The 13,647-nt window shown below is 41.3% G+C and overlaps 1 protein-coding gene across 2 annotated transcripts in view; it reads left to right on the plus strand.

Annotated features, from left to right (window-relative positions):
* Window positions 1-296: 296 nt before the first annotated feature.
* Window positions 297-13,647, plus strand: part of CLDN10 (claudin 10) — a 96,598-nt gene continuing 83,247 nt past the window's right edge. Inside the window, exon 1 of one of the 2 annotated variants that reach the window (XM_036456347.2) lies at window positions 297-737. In XM_036456347.2, the coding sequence (XP_036312240.1) occupies window positions 524-737 (214 nt within the window). In that variant the 5' untranslated portion in view covers window positions 297-523. The remainder of the gene's footprint in view (window positions 738-13,647) is intronic. The other variant, XM_045588737.1, reaches the window with a different exon arrangement.

Consider the following 13,647-nt stretch of genomic DNA (forward strand, 5'->3'; position numbering starts at 1 on the left):
AATGACCAATAGTTATATTCACATACAGAGGTAAATCGCACAAACATGATACTGCATGGAAAAGATAGGTTACAGAAGAATACCCACATGATTCCATTTACATAAAGATTCAGAAGCATATAAGACTACAGCAATTGGTCCAAAAGCCTTCACTGTTACTGTATAATTTGTACTTTGTAATATCTGGTAGTTGCATGGTTCGTTAAGCTTCAGGATAACAGAAAATTAAGCATTAACTATGGTGCCAGGAAATAAAAATCTGTGCAATCAAAACCTTTAAAATCTATCTACAAAATCTTAGTAAAATATCCATGTAGCAAATTAGCAAGATCATCCAAAGGCTATCTCTCAAGTGCTGTCATTAAATCAGACTTTATCCTAAATTCTTGTACTTCCTCGGGCCACCCAAGTATGACATACCCACATAACTTGCTGTAACACTTATCCAAGTGCTTTTTGTTTGCTGCATGCCCAGACCACCAGTGTTCTGTCTGGACAGTGTCCCCGGAGGAGCCTGGGCGACATGTTCAGGGCACAGATCTCGGCTCTGGTGTTTGGTGTTGGAGGGTTTGGAGCTCTCGTTGCTGCCACCGCATCCAATGAGTGGAGAGTAACAACCCGAGCATCATCGGTGATAACTGCCACTTGGGTTTACCAGGGTCTGTGGATGAACTGCGCAGGTAACGCGATGGGTTCGTTCCATTGCCGGCCGCACTTTACTATCTTCCAAGTACAAGGTAAATGGAATAACTTCGTTTGGGGTTGAGGTGCAATGCCACTTTTCTCTTCACTATGCTGAACTAGCTGTGTACCGTCAGCTGTTAACTGTGCAGACCGAGTCTTCATTGGAGTGCCATGATTTGCCCAAGATGGACGGGGTATATGAATGGTGGCTTGAAAGAATTAAATCATGTGTTGTGTATGGCAAAGAAAAGTTAAAGAATAACTCTCTGGATTTTTTAGAAACACCTAGTGCAAATGATAGACTCATAGGAAAGGGTGAAGAGACTGGTTTATTTTAAAAGCTAGTTTCAATGTGTCTTGTGGAGGAATCATTCATATAATAAACCATACTTATCCTATGCTTCCTCAGGCCACCTGGACATGAAATACATACATACCTGTGTATATGCGCGCGCACGCGCGCGCACACACACACACACACACACACACACACACACACTTATATATTCAATGTGATAGAAGCATATGACAAGACGAACAGTGTGAAGTGAGAAAAGAATTCTGTTTTCAGAGGATTTTCCATTTTTAGTGATAAAATAGCAGAACAAGAAGAATTTAAAAGTAGCTAAGTGAAGTACAAGACCCATGAGCTTTACCTTTTTGTTAGTTGGTTTTATTTTTTAAATATGTAGGCAAGCTTTCATGGTTATGCATATTAGAAATTCTATTGCAAGTGTATGTATTTTAAAGAGGGAACTTTTTTGTTTTTTAAAGCACTTTATATCTCAGGACACCTCCAGGAAAAGTGGTTCTTTTATAAGAACCACTTTCTGTCTCTATTTGATACCTTTACTAATCTGCCACAAGTTATGGGTGTATTATTATCTTAAAAATTGCCCCTGATATTTTATAAAATATAGACTTTTCACAATCCAATGTCAGAACTGTACCTTGGCCCCAGTAAAGAAAATGAAATAAAATTTTAACTAGGAAGTTACTAACGCATAATATTTTATGGGAATTTTGTGTCAAGAATTCAGGTCATTAGTCCACAGTATGTGCCAAAGGATACAGAGAGAAGCTTAATTAAAGCCAGAAGATTTCTAGTGATGGTCAATGAAAATGTTCGAGCTTGGATGCCAGTTAGGCTGTCAAATCACATGGACTTTCCTGAGCACCCATTTTAGGAACCCATGAGTCTCTTTGTCCCAATGTCTAAACTTACTTTGGGATAGTTCACAATTGGTATAAGGGATAACTCTAAAAGGAGAGGAGTGTGTGGCGACACTGTTGTCATTCTGTAAACCTCCTGTGTGGTTCTTTCTCGATGGTTCCCCCCATGGCCCATACCCACCGTGGCCAGCGGGTCAAATATAAGTTATGTAGGTAAGTCTTTATCTTTGTTCTTTACTGGGTTCACCTTTTTTTTAAAAAAAGAAAGAAAGTGTTTTTGCTTTATTACCCTTCATTTTCTATTCCCTAACAAGAACGAGGTATTGTGAAAAATAGACATTCAACCTTGGCTCCAACGTGGGCTAAAGGACATGGTAGACTTCTGTATCACTTCAACAGCTTCTTCCACAAATACATTTTAGAAAACATAGAGATAGAAATTTTGTTACTGTGTATTGTAGTGGTCCACATAATCTTCCACTCTTAATTTTTTTATCCCCTAATTTTGCTGCTTGATAGTAAAAATAACATATTCTATACCTGATGTGTACCCTGTACATGAAAGGTAAATTGAAAAATCTCGTCCACTGGCAAAGCTTTGATTAGAATATGCTAAATTTTATTTGACATAATCTCTCTACTATCTTCACCCTGGATTGAAATCTTTATAAAAAGATAGTCCCTACAGAAATCTATTTTCAGCATCAGGAACACTGCACCATATTTCCAAAGGAAATAGGAACCCACACATTTGGATTTCCTGTTCACGGAGAATCATTGTTGACGGGAATGGTTGGTTGCGTTTCCTTTATTCCTATTCGAAGACATAGCAATGCGGGTGTTAGGAAAGCTTTTCATGCCAACAGGCTCTCAGACATCACAATGATAGCAAATTGAGAAAAGAACTCAGAAGCCAAGGAGGAGTGCAAATGGCTATATCACATTATAAAACAATGAATGATTTTTACTCCTCCTTTGTCAATTTGAGATGAATCTTCTTAAACTTAGGTCAGATTAAGCCTCCTCTAATCTGGTTTATGGTGTTGTGTGTGTGTGTGTGTGTGTGTGTGTGTGTGTGTGTGTGTGTTTTCCTTTGGTGGTTACATAATTTTATTACCAGCTCCATATCTTTTTTTTTTGCTAACCCTCTTAAGTGCCCTATGATAACCAAAGTTTTTTAGGGACTCATTTAGTTTAATAGTGACTGCACCCTTTAAACTTGAAAGATTTGATGTAAGCTAGCACCTCTTTGGACAAGGAGATTTTACAGTAATTGCGAAAAACACAGGCTTCCTTCTGCTGCAGTTCTATGGAGTCAATGTCAGGAAAGCACTGTAGGGAGGCTTGAAATTCAGTCCTCATTGCAGCTGGAAAGCTTCTTTTTGGGGGGTGGGAAACTTTTTGATTCAACTTCAAGAACACTTCACTGTCTTTAGATGAAATATCCACTATAAGCTGTGTTAAAGAACAAAATTCAGTTGAGTTGAGGAAATCTGAAGATCTAATTGACTGTGTTGAGTGATTCATGAATCAGGTAGCATCCCATCCAGCAAGTAAAGAGAAGCCCTGGGAAGTTGTACAATATGGAAAGTTTTTATAGGCAGAAGCTGGGTGAGACAAAATAGTTATTAGCAAAAGAAAAGCAAGGATTGTTTCAGGCAAGGGTACCTTTTCTGAGGTGGGATCTTGTCAGGGAAACTGCCTCCATTTCTTCTGAGGGAAAGAGAGGCTCCATGTGATGGATTGATTACCCCATTGGTACTGACCACAGAATTCCAGACTGAACCATTAATATTGCATTCCTGGAGAAGGTATGCGATTAGTTAGGGGTTGAGTCTAGGTTTGGTGTCATGGGCTTTGGCAAAAGTGACTGCATTTTGGGCCTGTGGTTTTCTTTTTAACAGCTGCATCTCTCATTTTGTTGTGTGAGTATTTTTTTTTAATCCTCACCTGAGGATATTTCCCCATTGATTTTAGAGAGAGTGGAAGAAAGAAGGAGGAACAGAGAGAGAGAAGCATTGATATGAGAGAGACACATCTATTGGTTGCCTTCTGCAGGTGCCCTGACTAAGGTCAGGATTGAGCCTGCAACCGAGATACATCCCTTGACCAGAATCAAACCTAGAACCCTTCAGGCCCAGGGCCAGTGCTCTATCCACTGAGCCAAACAGGCCAGGGCTTGTTGTGTATTTTTTTTCTCTTCTGTCAATGTTAATAGGCATATTTTCATGGATCTGAGAGTAAAGCATTTCTCATAGTGAGAGAAGCAGTGATTTCTGGCAGGGAACGCTGGATCCAGAAGGCATTGATATAAGTAGAAATTAAAACTCAGTTGTGGTCACCTGGAGGACCGGGGCCGGATCTGTTGTGCTCTCCTGGGCTCCTGGCACATAGTGAGCTCTGGATATATATTTGAAACATTGCTGAATGAGCAAAATCAGGAGTCAGACAGATAGGTCATCATAACAGCAAAATTGCATTCCTAGAGGAAGACTGAAGTGTCATGAATTGAGGAGTAACTTAGGACATGTACTCAGGCGACAAAAAGGAAGATCACTGGGTTGCAATTCAGCAGATGGCGCTTTAGGTTCTGACTTTCTCATTTAACTAGTTGTGAGACCTTGACTCTGGCAATAACACTCTCTGTATCTCATTTATAAATTTCCTCCTCCATAAATTGATAGTTCCTCAAAGTATCTTTCAACCTAACATTCAATTCAAGAGTATCACAGTGCTTCAGCACCTGGCAGTAGAAGTTCACCAAAGAATTATAGCTGTAAAAGGCTCTTCTAAAGTACTTGCTCATAAGATTAGTCCTTTTTCTCCTCTTATCTATTATCTTGGCTGGCTGGCTTCCTGTGTTCCTAACTGTTTAGAATCTTACCCATATATGAATGACCTTAAATGACTCTATGACCCAAGTAAAGGTGCCAGGATTGCAGTGGAATGAAACCAAATGCTTTTCTGGAAGCTGACATTCAAATGATACTGGCTGCCTATAGGGTAAACCTTCTCTCCTCACCTGGCAACTCTTTTCCTTCTCCCCATCCCCTTACCAGTCATGCTATAAGAATGGGGATGAAAAGAATGGCATTTGCTAGAGAACAGAGGGTTCTCTATGGGTATTTATTGACATACAGGGAATGGCTAGGAGCCACCTGATACCATGATTTTAGATTTCTTGCTAGTAGTTGAAATCTGTGCCTTAGTTCATGATTAAATACGTAACAGTCATAAATTTCAAAGAACAGTAATGAATAAATGAAAACGATGGTGTCAATGAGGGAAATTACCTTTAGTAATTTGTTAGCTTAAAAAATATTTCAAAACTAATACATTTAATACATAGCTACATCTTTGGAAGACATTTATCTTTAATCTTAGGAGAGGCTTCTCTTTGCTAAGATTCTGACTCTGCTTTCTGAAACTTAATTTCAATAAATTAAGTTTATTGAAATTAAAGTGGATTTTTAATTTTAGATTTATTCTCCTGCTGTATTCCAGACACATGTAGTTATTTAAAAGCATATAGAGAAAAGGAAAGAAAAAATAATAATAAAAGCATTAGAAAACCTCAAGTTTTGTCTTTGGCATTTATCACCCCAAAAATGAGCCTAACGAACATCAACATGTTCTCATCCCAACCAAAAATGGCATAATTTTATTTTTTTATTTTTTATTTTTTATATATTTTTATTGATTTTTTACAGAGAGGAAGAGAGAGGGATAGAGAGTTAGAAACATCGATGAGAGATAATCATCAACCAGCTGCCTCTTACACCCCCCCCCCCCCACTGGGGATGTGCCCGCAACCAAGGTACATGCCCTTGACTGGAATTGAACTCGGGACCCTTCAGTCCGCAGACCAAAGCTCTATCCACTGAACCAAACCAGTTTCGGCAAAAATGGCATAATTTTAGATGTTTACTGACACACTCAATGACACAGTAGAATCTGGACAGGACGAGCCTTTAAAATAGTCTTTGTGCCAAGAAACTGGCAAGCACAATGCTGAAATGTGCCCATGCCTTGTGGTGGTGATGGTGGTGCTGGAGCCAAAACTGCCTGTGAATGGACTTGGAGTCCTGTCAGTATGCTCCAAGGATGTTCTTTTGTCGAAGATCAGAGATATTCAGGACAGCATGGTTCCATTCACAGCTCCCCTCTTAAAGACCAGAACCTCATCTATCCTGTATCCTTGGGGCCCATCACTGTGTATATGTTCTTGTTCAACTCATACTGTGCCCAATTTGTAATTTCTATGTATAGGAAAAACACAGTTTGGTACTATCTGCAGCTTTAGGCATCCACTTGGAATGTATCCCCAGCCATAAGGGGTATTCTGTACATTTGGTGTTTAGTCCTGGTCTTCTTGGACATGGATTCCATCTTGGTGGGTCTCTAGCATCAAACTGGATAAACCCAGGACCAGGAACTACTGCAGAGAAAAGCATGGGCAGAAGCCTTTATTGTGGTTTTCATGGGAAGGAATGAGCAAGGCAGGGTTACCAGCATAAGCAGGTTTGAATTGGCTACTTTGTTTTTGTGTGGGGTTTTAAAAAAATGTATATTTTTATTGATTTCAGAGAGGGAGAGATAGAAACCTCAATGAGAGAGAATCATTGGTCAGCTGCCTCCTGCATGCCCCCTACTGGAGATTAAATCTGCCCTTCACAGGAATTGAACCTGGGACCCTTCAGTCCACAGGTCGATGCTCTATCCACTGAGCTAAACTGGCTGGGGTGGAACTGACTACTTTGAATAACTTCAGCAGGCTCTGGGTGTAGGAGCTGTGTCAAGTTGTCTGGTACCTAGGCCCAGGCTGACTAGGGCAGAGGAATATTGGCTTGATGCATGAAAGATTGATAAAAGAAGTAGTTGGGGGTGTGGACTTTGTTTATGAAAGATGCACTGTTTTGTTATCTTTAAGAATTGGCCCCCCTTGGGAGGACAGTTTTCCCTCTTGTCATCATTGAGGTCCTAGATGCCAGAGCACTGAAAATGTAGAAAATAAAATGTTCGTGCAGTACGGGTACTAGATCCTTCAGTGTTGTTTGCATAGGTGGGTCAGCAAGGCAAGCGCTTCGCTATTGCACCTTCCCTTCAGGGTTCCACAACCTTATCTGATCTTCAGCATTTGCATTCTCCTGGTGAATATTTTGTGTAGAAAAGGTTCAGATTTTACCCACACTGTTCAGTGCTTCTCTCTCTGTGTGTTGCCCATCTGACCGTATATGCAACAAGCAGGCTTCACTGACTCTTCTCTGCAGATTCCTTTACTCAGTCTTAGAAAAACTCCCAACCTAATGCAGCCAGAAACTCAAAGGACACCTTCTGTCCAAGCAGAATGTTGGGATTAGTAATTTAAAAAGTCCTGCCACTGTGCATTTTTCGATTATTCCAGAGCACTTCAGAAAGCTGTACTGCTCTCCAAGGAATTCGGACAATTGAGTTCTTATTTATTTAGGGGATGGCTGGTGTACAGTTACACTTTGGCCAGATTTCTGTGCACATTGCAGGAAAAATTGACAATTTGGAAAATTGCTCAAATGCCATATTGTAACTGCCAAGGAAATCTGTAAGCAGTCTATTCTCTTATTCACTAATGAGTCCTTTCATCAAAGCATTCATTAGGTTTCTGGCACACGATGTAGGTTCTGGGGTGAGGAGCGGGACCCTCAGTGGAGGTGCTGCTTGGAGGAAGACCATCGGTTAGCTAACAGCTAGCCCAGAATAAGAGGTGCCATCTGCTGGTTGAGTTCAGTGGGTAGGCAGACTTCCCAGAGGAACTAGTGCTGGAAACATCTTGAAAGATAGATATAAGTTTGCCAAGGAGAAAGGGAGAGTGTTTCAGGCTATGAGACTCATTCAGCTCTACAACTTATTAACTGCATGACTCTGGGCAAAGTGCTTACTATATGAGCCCCCTATCCCCAGAAATGGGAATAATCTTACCTATTTCAGAGGGTGGTGGTGAGGATTAAGTGATGTCTGGTGTACAAGCAAAGGCCTCAAAGCAGAAGGGAGCCAAGTGCAGTCAGGGAACCGCAGCATATTACAATAAAATGATTGAAACATAAAATGTATAGGAGGATGTTAAAAATCGACTGCAGCTGAAACCGGTTTGGCTCATTGGATGGAGCGTCGGCCTGTGGACTGAAGGGTCCCAGGTTTCATTCCGGTCGGGGGCATGTACCTTGATTGCGGGCACATCCCCAGTGGTGGTGTGCAGGAGGCAGCTGATCGATAATTCTCTCTCATAGATGTTTCTAGCTCTCTGTCCCTCTCTTCCTCTCTGTAAAAAATCAATAAAGTATATATATTTAAAAATCAATAAAATATACTTATAAAAAATCAAACTGCATGCCCTGGCTGGGTGGCTCAGTTGATTGGGACATCGTCCCTTAAACCAAAAGGTTGCAGGTTTGACTCCCAGTCAGGGCACATAACTAGGGTGTAGGTTTGATTCCCAGTTGGGGAGTGTACAGGAGGCAATCTCTCTCTCCCTCTCTCTCTCTCTCTCTCTCTCTCTCTCTCTCTCTCTCTCTCTCTTTCTCTTCCTCTCTGTATCAAATTAATTAAAAAAACACACATATCCTTGGATGAGGCAAAAAGAACATTTAAAAAAAATCAAACTGTAGATGTAGAAAAAGAGAATGTGCAAGGGGACCATTAAGCTCTATTGAGGGTAAATTTAGACTTCATTAAATTTAGGCTTTGTCTTAGACCTGGAACACCATTAAAACATTTAGAGCAGAGAACACCTATGGGACTCGTGTCTCAGAAAGATCCTGAAGTATTTCATGTTAGAATCTGAATCAGGAAGGTAGCAGTGGAAGCAGACAGGAAGATATTTAGACATAGAATTAAAAAGACTTAGTAACTCGGTGGCTCGAGGGATGAGAGGGGTCAGGGTCACCTCAGAGGCTACCTGCCTGGAGACTTGGTGCCTCAGTGAAAGAAAAAGCTGGTTGAAGAATAGGTCCCAATAGAAGTTCCAGTCCCTCCTCCTTGTACAATATTTTCCAATAAATATCATAATTTCAGGTGATCAGATTCTAAACTTAATGTTTCACTTTTTTAAAAAAATCAGTGGGAGGGCATGGTTTGATTGAACTTACTTTTTAAATAAATGTGCTTTTTAGATGTTTAATAAAAACCAAGGGAAAATGTAGCAGTTATAGAGATTATTAATGCAATGTTAAGTGCCATTAATTGTGTTAGAACACCAGAATTAGAGGATAATAGCCACCCCCTGTCCTTGCCACACTCTGTAGTGAGATTGCATAGTGCTAGTCTTGGGTACCACATTTTAAGGGACATGGACATAAACCACATCTACTGATTCTAGAAGTGGATAACTAGAAGCATTTGAAATAACTTCACATGAAAAATTGTTTCCCCTGAAAAAGAGGAGAAGAATATGGTGGCAGGGGCAGGGCAGAGGAAAGAAGACAAGTAGGAACACGGGTAAATGTTACTAGGCAATCAGATTTAGGGGCGCTGTGAATAAGAAATTTCTATTAGCGTTGCCCAACAATGGAACAGACAATTTGAGAGACCTGAGATTCTGTGAGCATGTAAAAACATAGAGAAATATTTAAAAATTGAAACTCCTGATTTGAATATTGCCTTAAATATTTTTTCTTTTAATATATTTTTATTTACTTCAAAGAAGAAGGGAGAAGGAGAGAGAGATAGCAACATCAATGATGAGAGAATCATTGATTGGCTACCTTCTGCATGCCCCCTATGGGGGATCAAGCCCACAACCTGGGCATGTGCCCTGACTGGAATAAAACCTGGGACCTTTCAGTCTGGATGCCAACACTCTATCCAATGAGACAAACCAGCTAGGGTGTCTTAAATATTTTTGACAACTGCTGGGCTCTGCTGGAAACTTGGGAACATGGAAACAAAAGACCAGGAGATGTGCACAGCTCAGAAGGAAACATGAGTTAAAGTAGTAAATGTTATAATATATATGTTATATTAATGCTATTTTATTTAAAACAATATTTTATTTTATTTTTTATATATTTTATTGATTTTTTACAGAGAGGAAGGGAGAGAGATAGAGAGCTAGAAACATTGATGAGAGAGGAACATTGACCAGCTGCCTCCTGCACATCCCCCACCGGGGATGTACCCGCAACCAATGTACATGCCCTTGACCGGAATCGAACCTGGGACCTTTCAGTCCGCAGACCAATGCGCTACCACTGAGCCAAACCGGTTTTGGCTAAAACAATATTTTAATATGTTAGAATTCATGTAATAAATATATAATTCTCAATCTCTGATATTTCAAAGGGTCCTACATAAGTCCAAGGAGTCATTCCTTGCTGGGGGAAGAAATGACTCTTTCTAAATTCAGGCACAGAGCTGAGTAATGGGGGCTAGAGGGACACAAGAAGACAAATCCTGTCTATAACAGAATTTCTTTGAATCAAAGTTTTTTTATTTATATGCACCAATATAGTCCATGCATAATAACAAGACCAGTTATCCTATCAGGACACTGGTTTTCTCTAGAACACAAACTGTGCACTTTTGGCAAGGTGGGCAGGGGAAAGTGGAAAGCTATTTTCTCCCTATCTTACTACAGCCAAAGGTTCTCATTTACTTTCATTGGCCTCCTCTGGATATTTGAACCAGTTATAGGTGGGGATTTCAGCCTAACCCATAAGACTTCTAGGAATGTCCCCAGTAGACTGATTCTCTCTGTTGTAGTGGTTGAGATCCTTCTTGGCCCTGTGCCCAGTGCTATGCTCTTCCCACATTGTTCAGCCTTCTACTTCCTGGAGGTCAGCTGATGCCCACTCTCCTCTCTAACCCTGGACCTCAGACTTGTCACTTTGTTCTGACAGCTGATGTCTGGGTTCCAGGCAGTCTATCTGTTTTATGTCTGGCCTATCACCTAATTCCAGGCTGCCTGACCACTCAGTTCTGACCCAATGGCCTGTTTTGACTCTCAGCTTAGCTAAGCCATTTCCTCTGCCTCCCTCACAAGAACATGCTCTTCTCCCACCTGGGCCTTGGGAAGAGCTATTGGAGCATGTCTCCAAGCTGTGACAATTTGGAGGGAAAGAAAAATGGGGTGGGAAGGGGTGAAGCAAAAATCACATCCAGCACCTAGCTGACAAATAGGAATGAGGTTAGGCGTAGTGAGGGTAGGAGATGGAGCTACACAGATTGAGCCAGTAGATACTATGGTAGAATGATCTGCAATCCATTTTATCATCTGGGAAAATACCCACGTTGTCCTAATTGCTCTCTCTAGCCCAGATTCAAGTCAGTACTGGGCTGGTTTTGAGAGGGAGAGAAGATAGACTCCCTGGGAAGAAACTTCCTATTCCAGCTGCAGCACCAATGGTGTCCTGTAGGGGGCCCCCTGTCGATCCTTGGGGCTGCAATACTACAGCCTCTCTTTTGTCATACTCTATGCTTCTGCTTCCTGTGCTTTCAGTAATCCCTATTGGGAGTGATGGAGGTAGCCTATCTTTTTCCAGGGTGCTGGGCCATTCAGGTTTTGATCTAATTACACCTAGAATTAGAAGACAAATCCACACCAGAGTATTCATACCATGTGGGCGCACGTGCACACGTACACACACACACACACACACACACACACACACACACCTTGACACAGCTGGTTCTACACTAACTATACTTCCATACAAACTCAAGCCATGGAGAGACTTCTACTCATCTCTCTCTCTCTCTCTCTCTCTCTCTCTCTCTCTCTCTCTCTCTCTCTCTCACACACACACACACACACACACACACACAAGAATATATATTAGAGGCCTCGTGTATGAAATCGTGCATAGGTGGTGTCCAGCCAGCCTGACCAGGGGGAGGGGATATGGGTGGTTGACCAGCCTGCCTGCTGGCCAAACTCTTGGTTGAGGGGACAATTTGCATATTAGCCTTTTATTATATAGGATATACACTAAGTGATCAGATTATTATGCATTCAGAGATCATAATAATCTGGCCACTCAGCATAAACTTCAGCATATGCCCTGACGTATCTGTGAAATTCTTCCTAGAGAGGTGAAGACATCCCCTACCCAGGCCCAAACTTGCTCCCAGATTCCCAATTCTAAGAGGATATCAGCACATATTTCTCCTCCTTGCTTTTTCCAAACTGTTGACCCCACACCTGGTTTACTTCCAAATCCTGTAGAATCTGCCTGCCCCACTTTTCCAATCTCCTTGCCAGGAGATTTCATTATTTCTGGCTCAGCCTCCAGGCTCTTCCTGCTGACCTAAGTTGGGGTCAAATATTAGAAAGAGATTTTCTGCACTTTGACTCATTCTAATCAAGGCTATCCAACACTGCCAGGTAAAACTTGCAAAGGCAAAGCTTCCCCCAGTTTAACGCTGGGCTTTATTCAGTTGCATTTAGAGAGCATTTACTCTGTGCTAGTTCCCACTTGACATAGTCTCATTTAACCCCCAGAGTGACCCTCTGAGTTAGACACTATAATCATGCCCATTTTGTGGTTCTGAGACAACTAGAACTTGGAGAAGTCCACAATGTGCCCAATTTCATGGCTAAGGTGGTGGCCACGGCAAGATTCTGTGACCCCTGAACTCAAATACATGATCACCTGCTCATCAAGGAGCCCCATTGGCTAATCCTCAGCAAGAGGAATGAGTCACAACAGCCCTGACTTTCCTTTCTAATCCCCCTGCTTCAATCAAACTGGACTAGCTGCTTAACCTTTTCTCTAGTCTGTGCCCCTGCTCAGGCCATTCGGGGCAAACATCTTTCTTCATCATTTCCATCTCTCTCTTCCTTCAAACTCTACCTCGAATGCAATCTCCCACGCAAAGCCTATTTAACCTTCTAACTGGAAGAAATCTTTATCTTCATCTATCCTCTGTGGCACTTGGTGCTTTTTTCATTGTAATGTTGTCACTCTGGCTTATGTTGCAGTTATTAGTGTATTTGTCCTTTCCCACAAGTAGATGATAAGCCCCTTGATGACAAGGTTTGAGGAATTTCTTTCTATTCCTTGCCTAGAAGCATGCCCTGCATAAAATTCATGCTCTATAGTTGTATGTTGAGCTAGTGAATGCTGAATTGAATAAATAGGAGGAAGGATAGGACTATAGAACATGGACACCTTTTACAGGTTTACCATCCTTGTTGCAATTACTGAGTCTATCCAGATGTTTGCCAGGGTCATGTTTCTCTCTCCTGGCTAACAGCATAGTGTAATAGAAATTGGAAAGGGTCCTAGTAAACTCATCAAAAGAGAAAGTGTGTGAGGTGACATTTCTTGCTCTTAGCAGATTGTGATGTCTCTTATCCGGAGCTTCTTTCTTTACTATGAGCTCTAAAACCATCTCTTTAATAATCTATTCTAGAACTGATCTGGGGTCTGCTACCAAGCTTACCAGGTGAGTTCTGAAATGAACCCTTTTGAAATTTAAGACATTCCCTTGACCTTCTTCCTGGTCTTATTGGTCTTCATTGGAAGATCACATCTGATCTATTCACTCAGATGTTAACATTATGGAAAGTCTCCAGCACCATTCACAATGTTCTTCCCTTCGGGTCCTAGGAAACAGCCTGTATTTAAAAGGTGCAGCTGAGAAGTCAGAATGTGATAAAAGTGGCTCTGATTGCTCTGATTGTCCAAACAGACTGATTCTCTGAAATTTTTTCCTCTGAGTGGTTCTGTACCAAGTCCTTCTCTTGGTAGTTAATGACTCTGAGATATGGATGTGGCCATTGGTCTTGTCCATAAATCATCCAGCCATGCATGACCA

This window comes from Pipistrellus kuhlii, unplaced genomic scaffold, assembly GCF_014108245.1.
Source record: "Pipistrellus kuhlii isolate mPipKuh1 unplaced genomic scaffold, mPipKuh1.p scaffold_m20_p_3, whole genome shotgun sequence".
Taxonomy (NCBI): Eukaryota; Metazoa; Chordata; class Mammalia; order Chiroptera; family Vespertilionidae; genus Pipistrellus; species Pipistrellus kuhlii.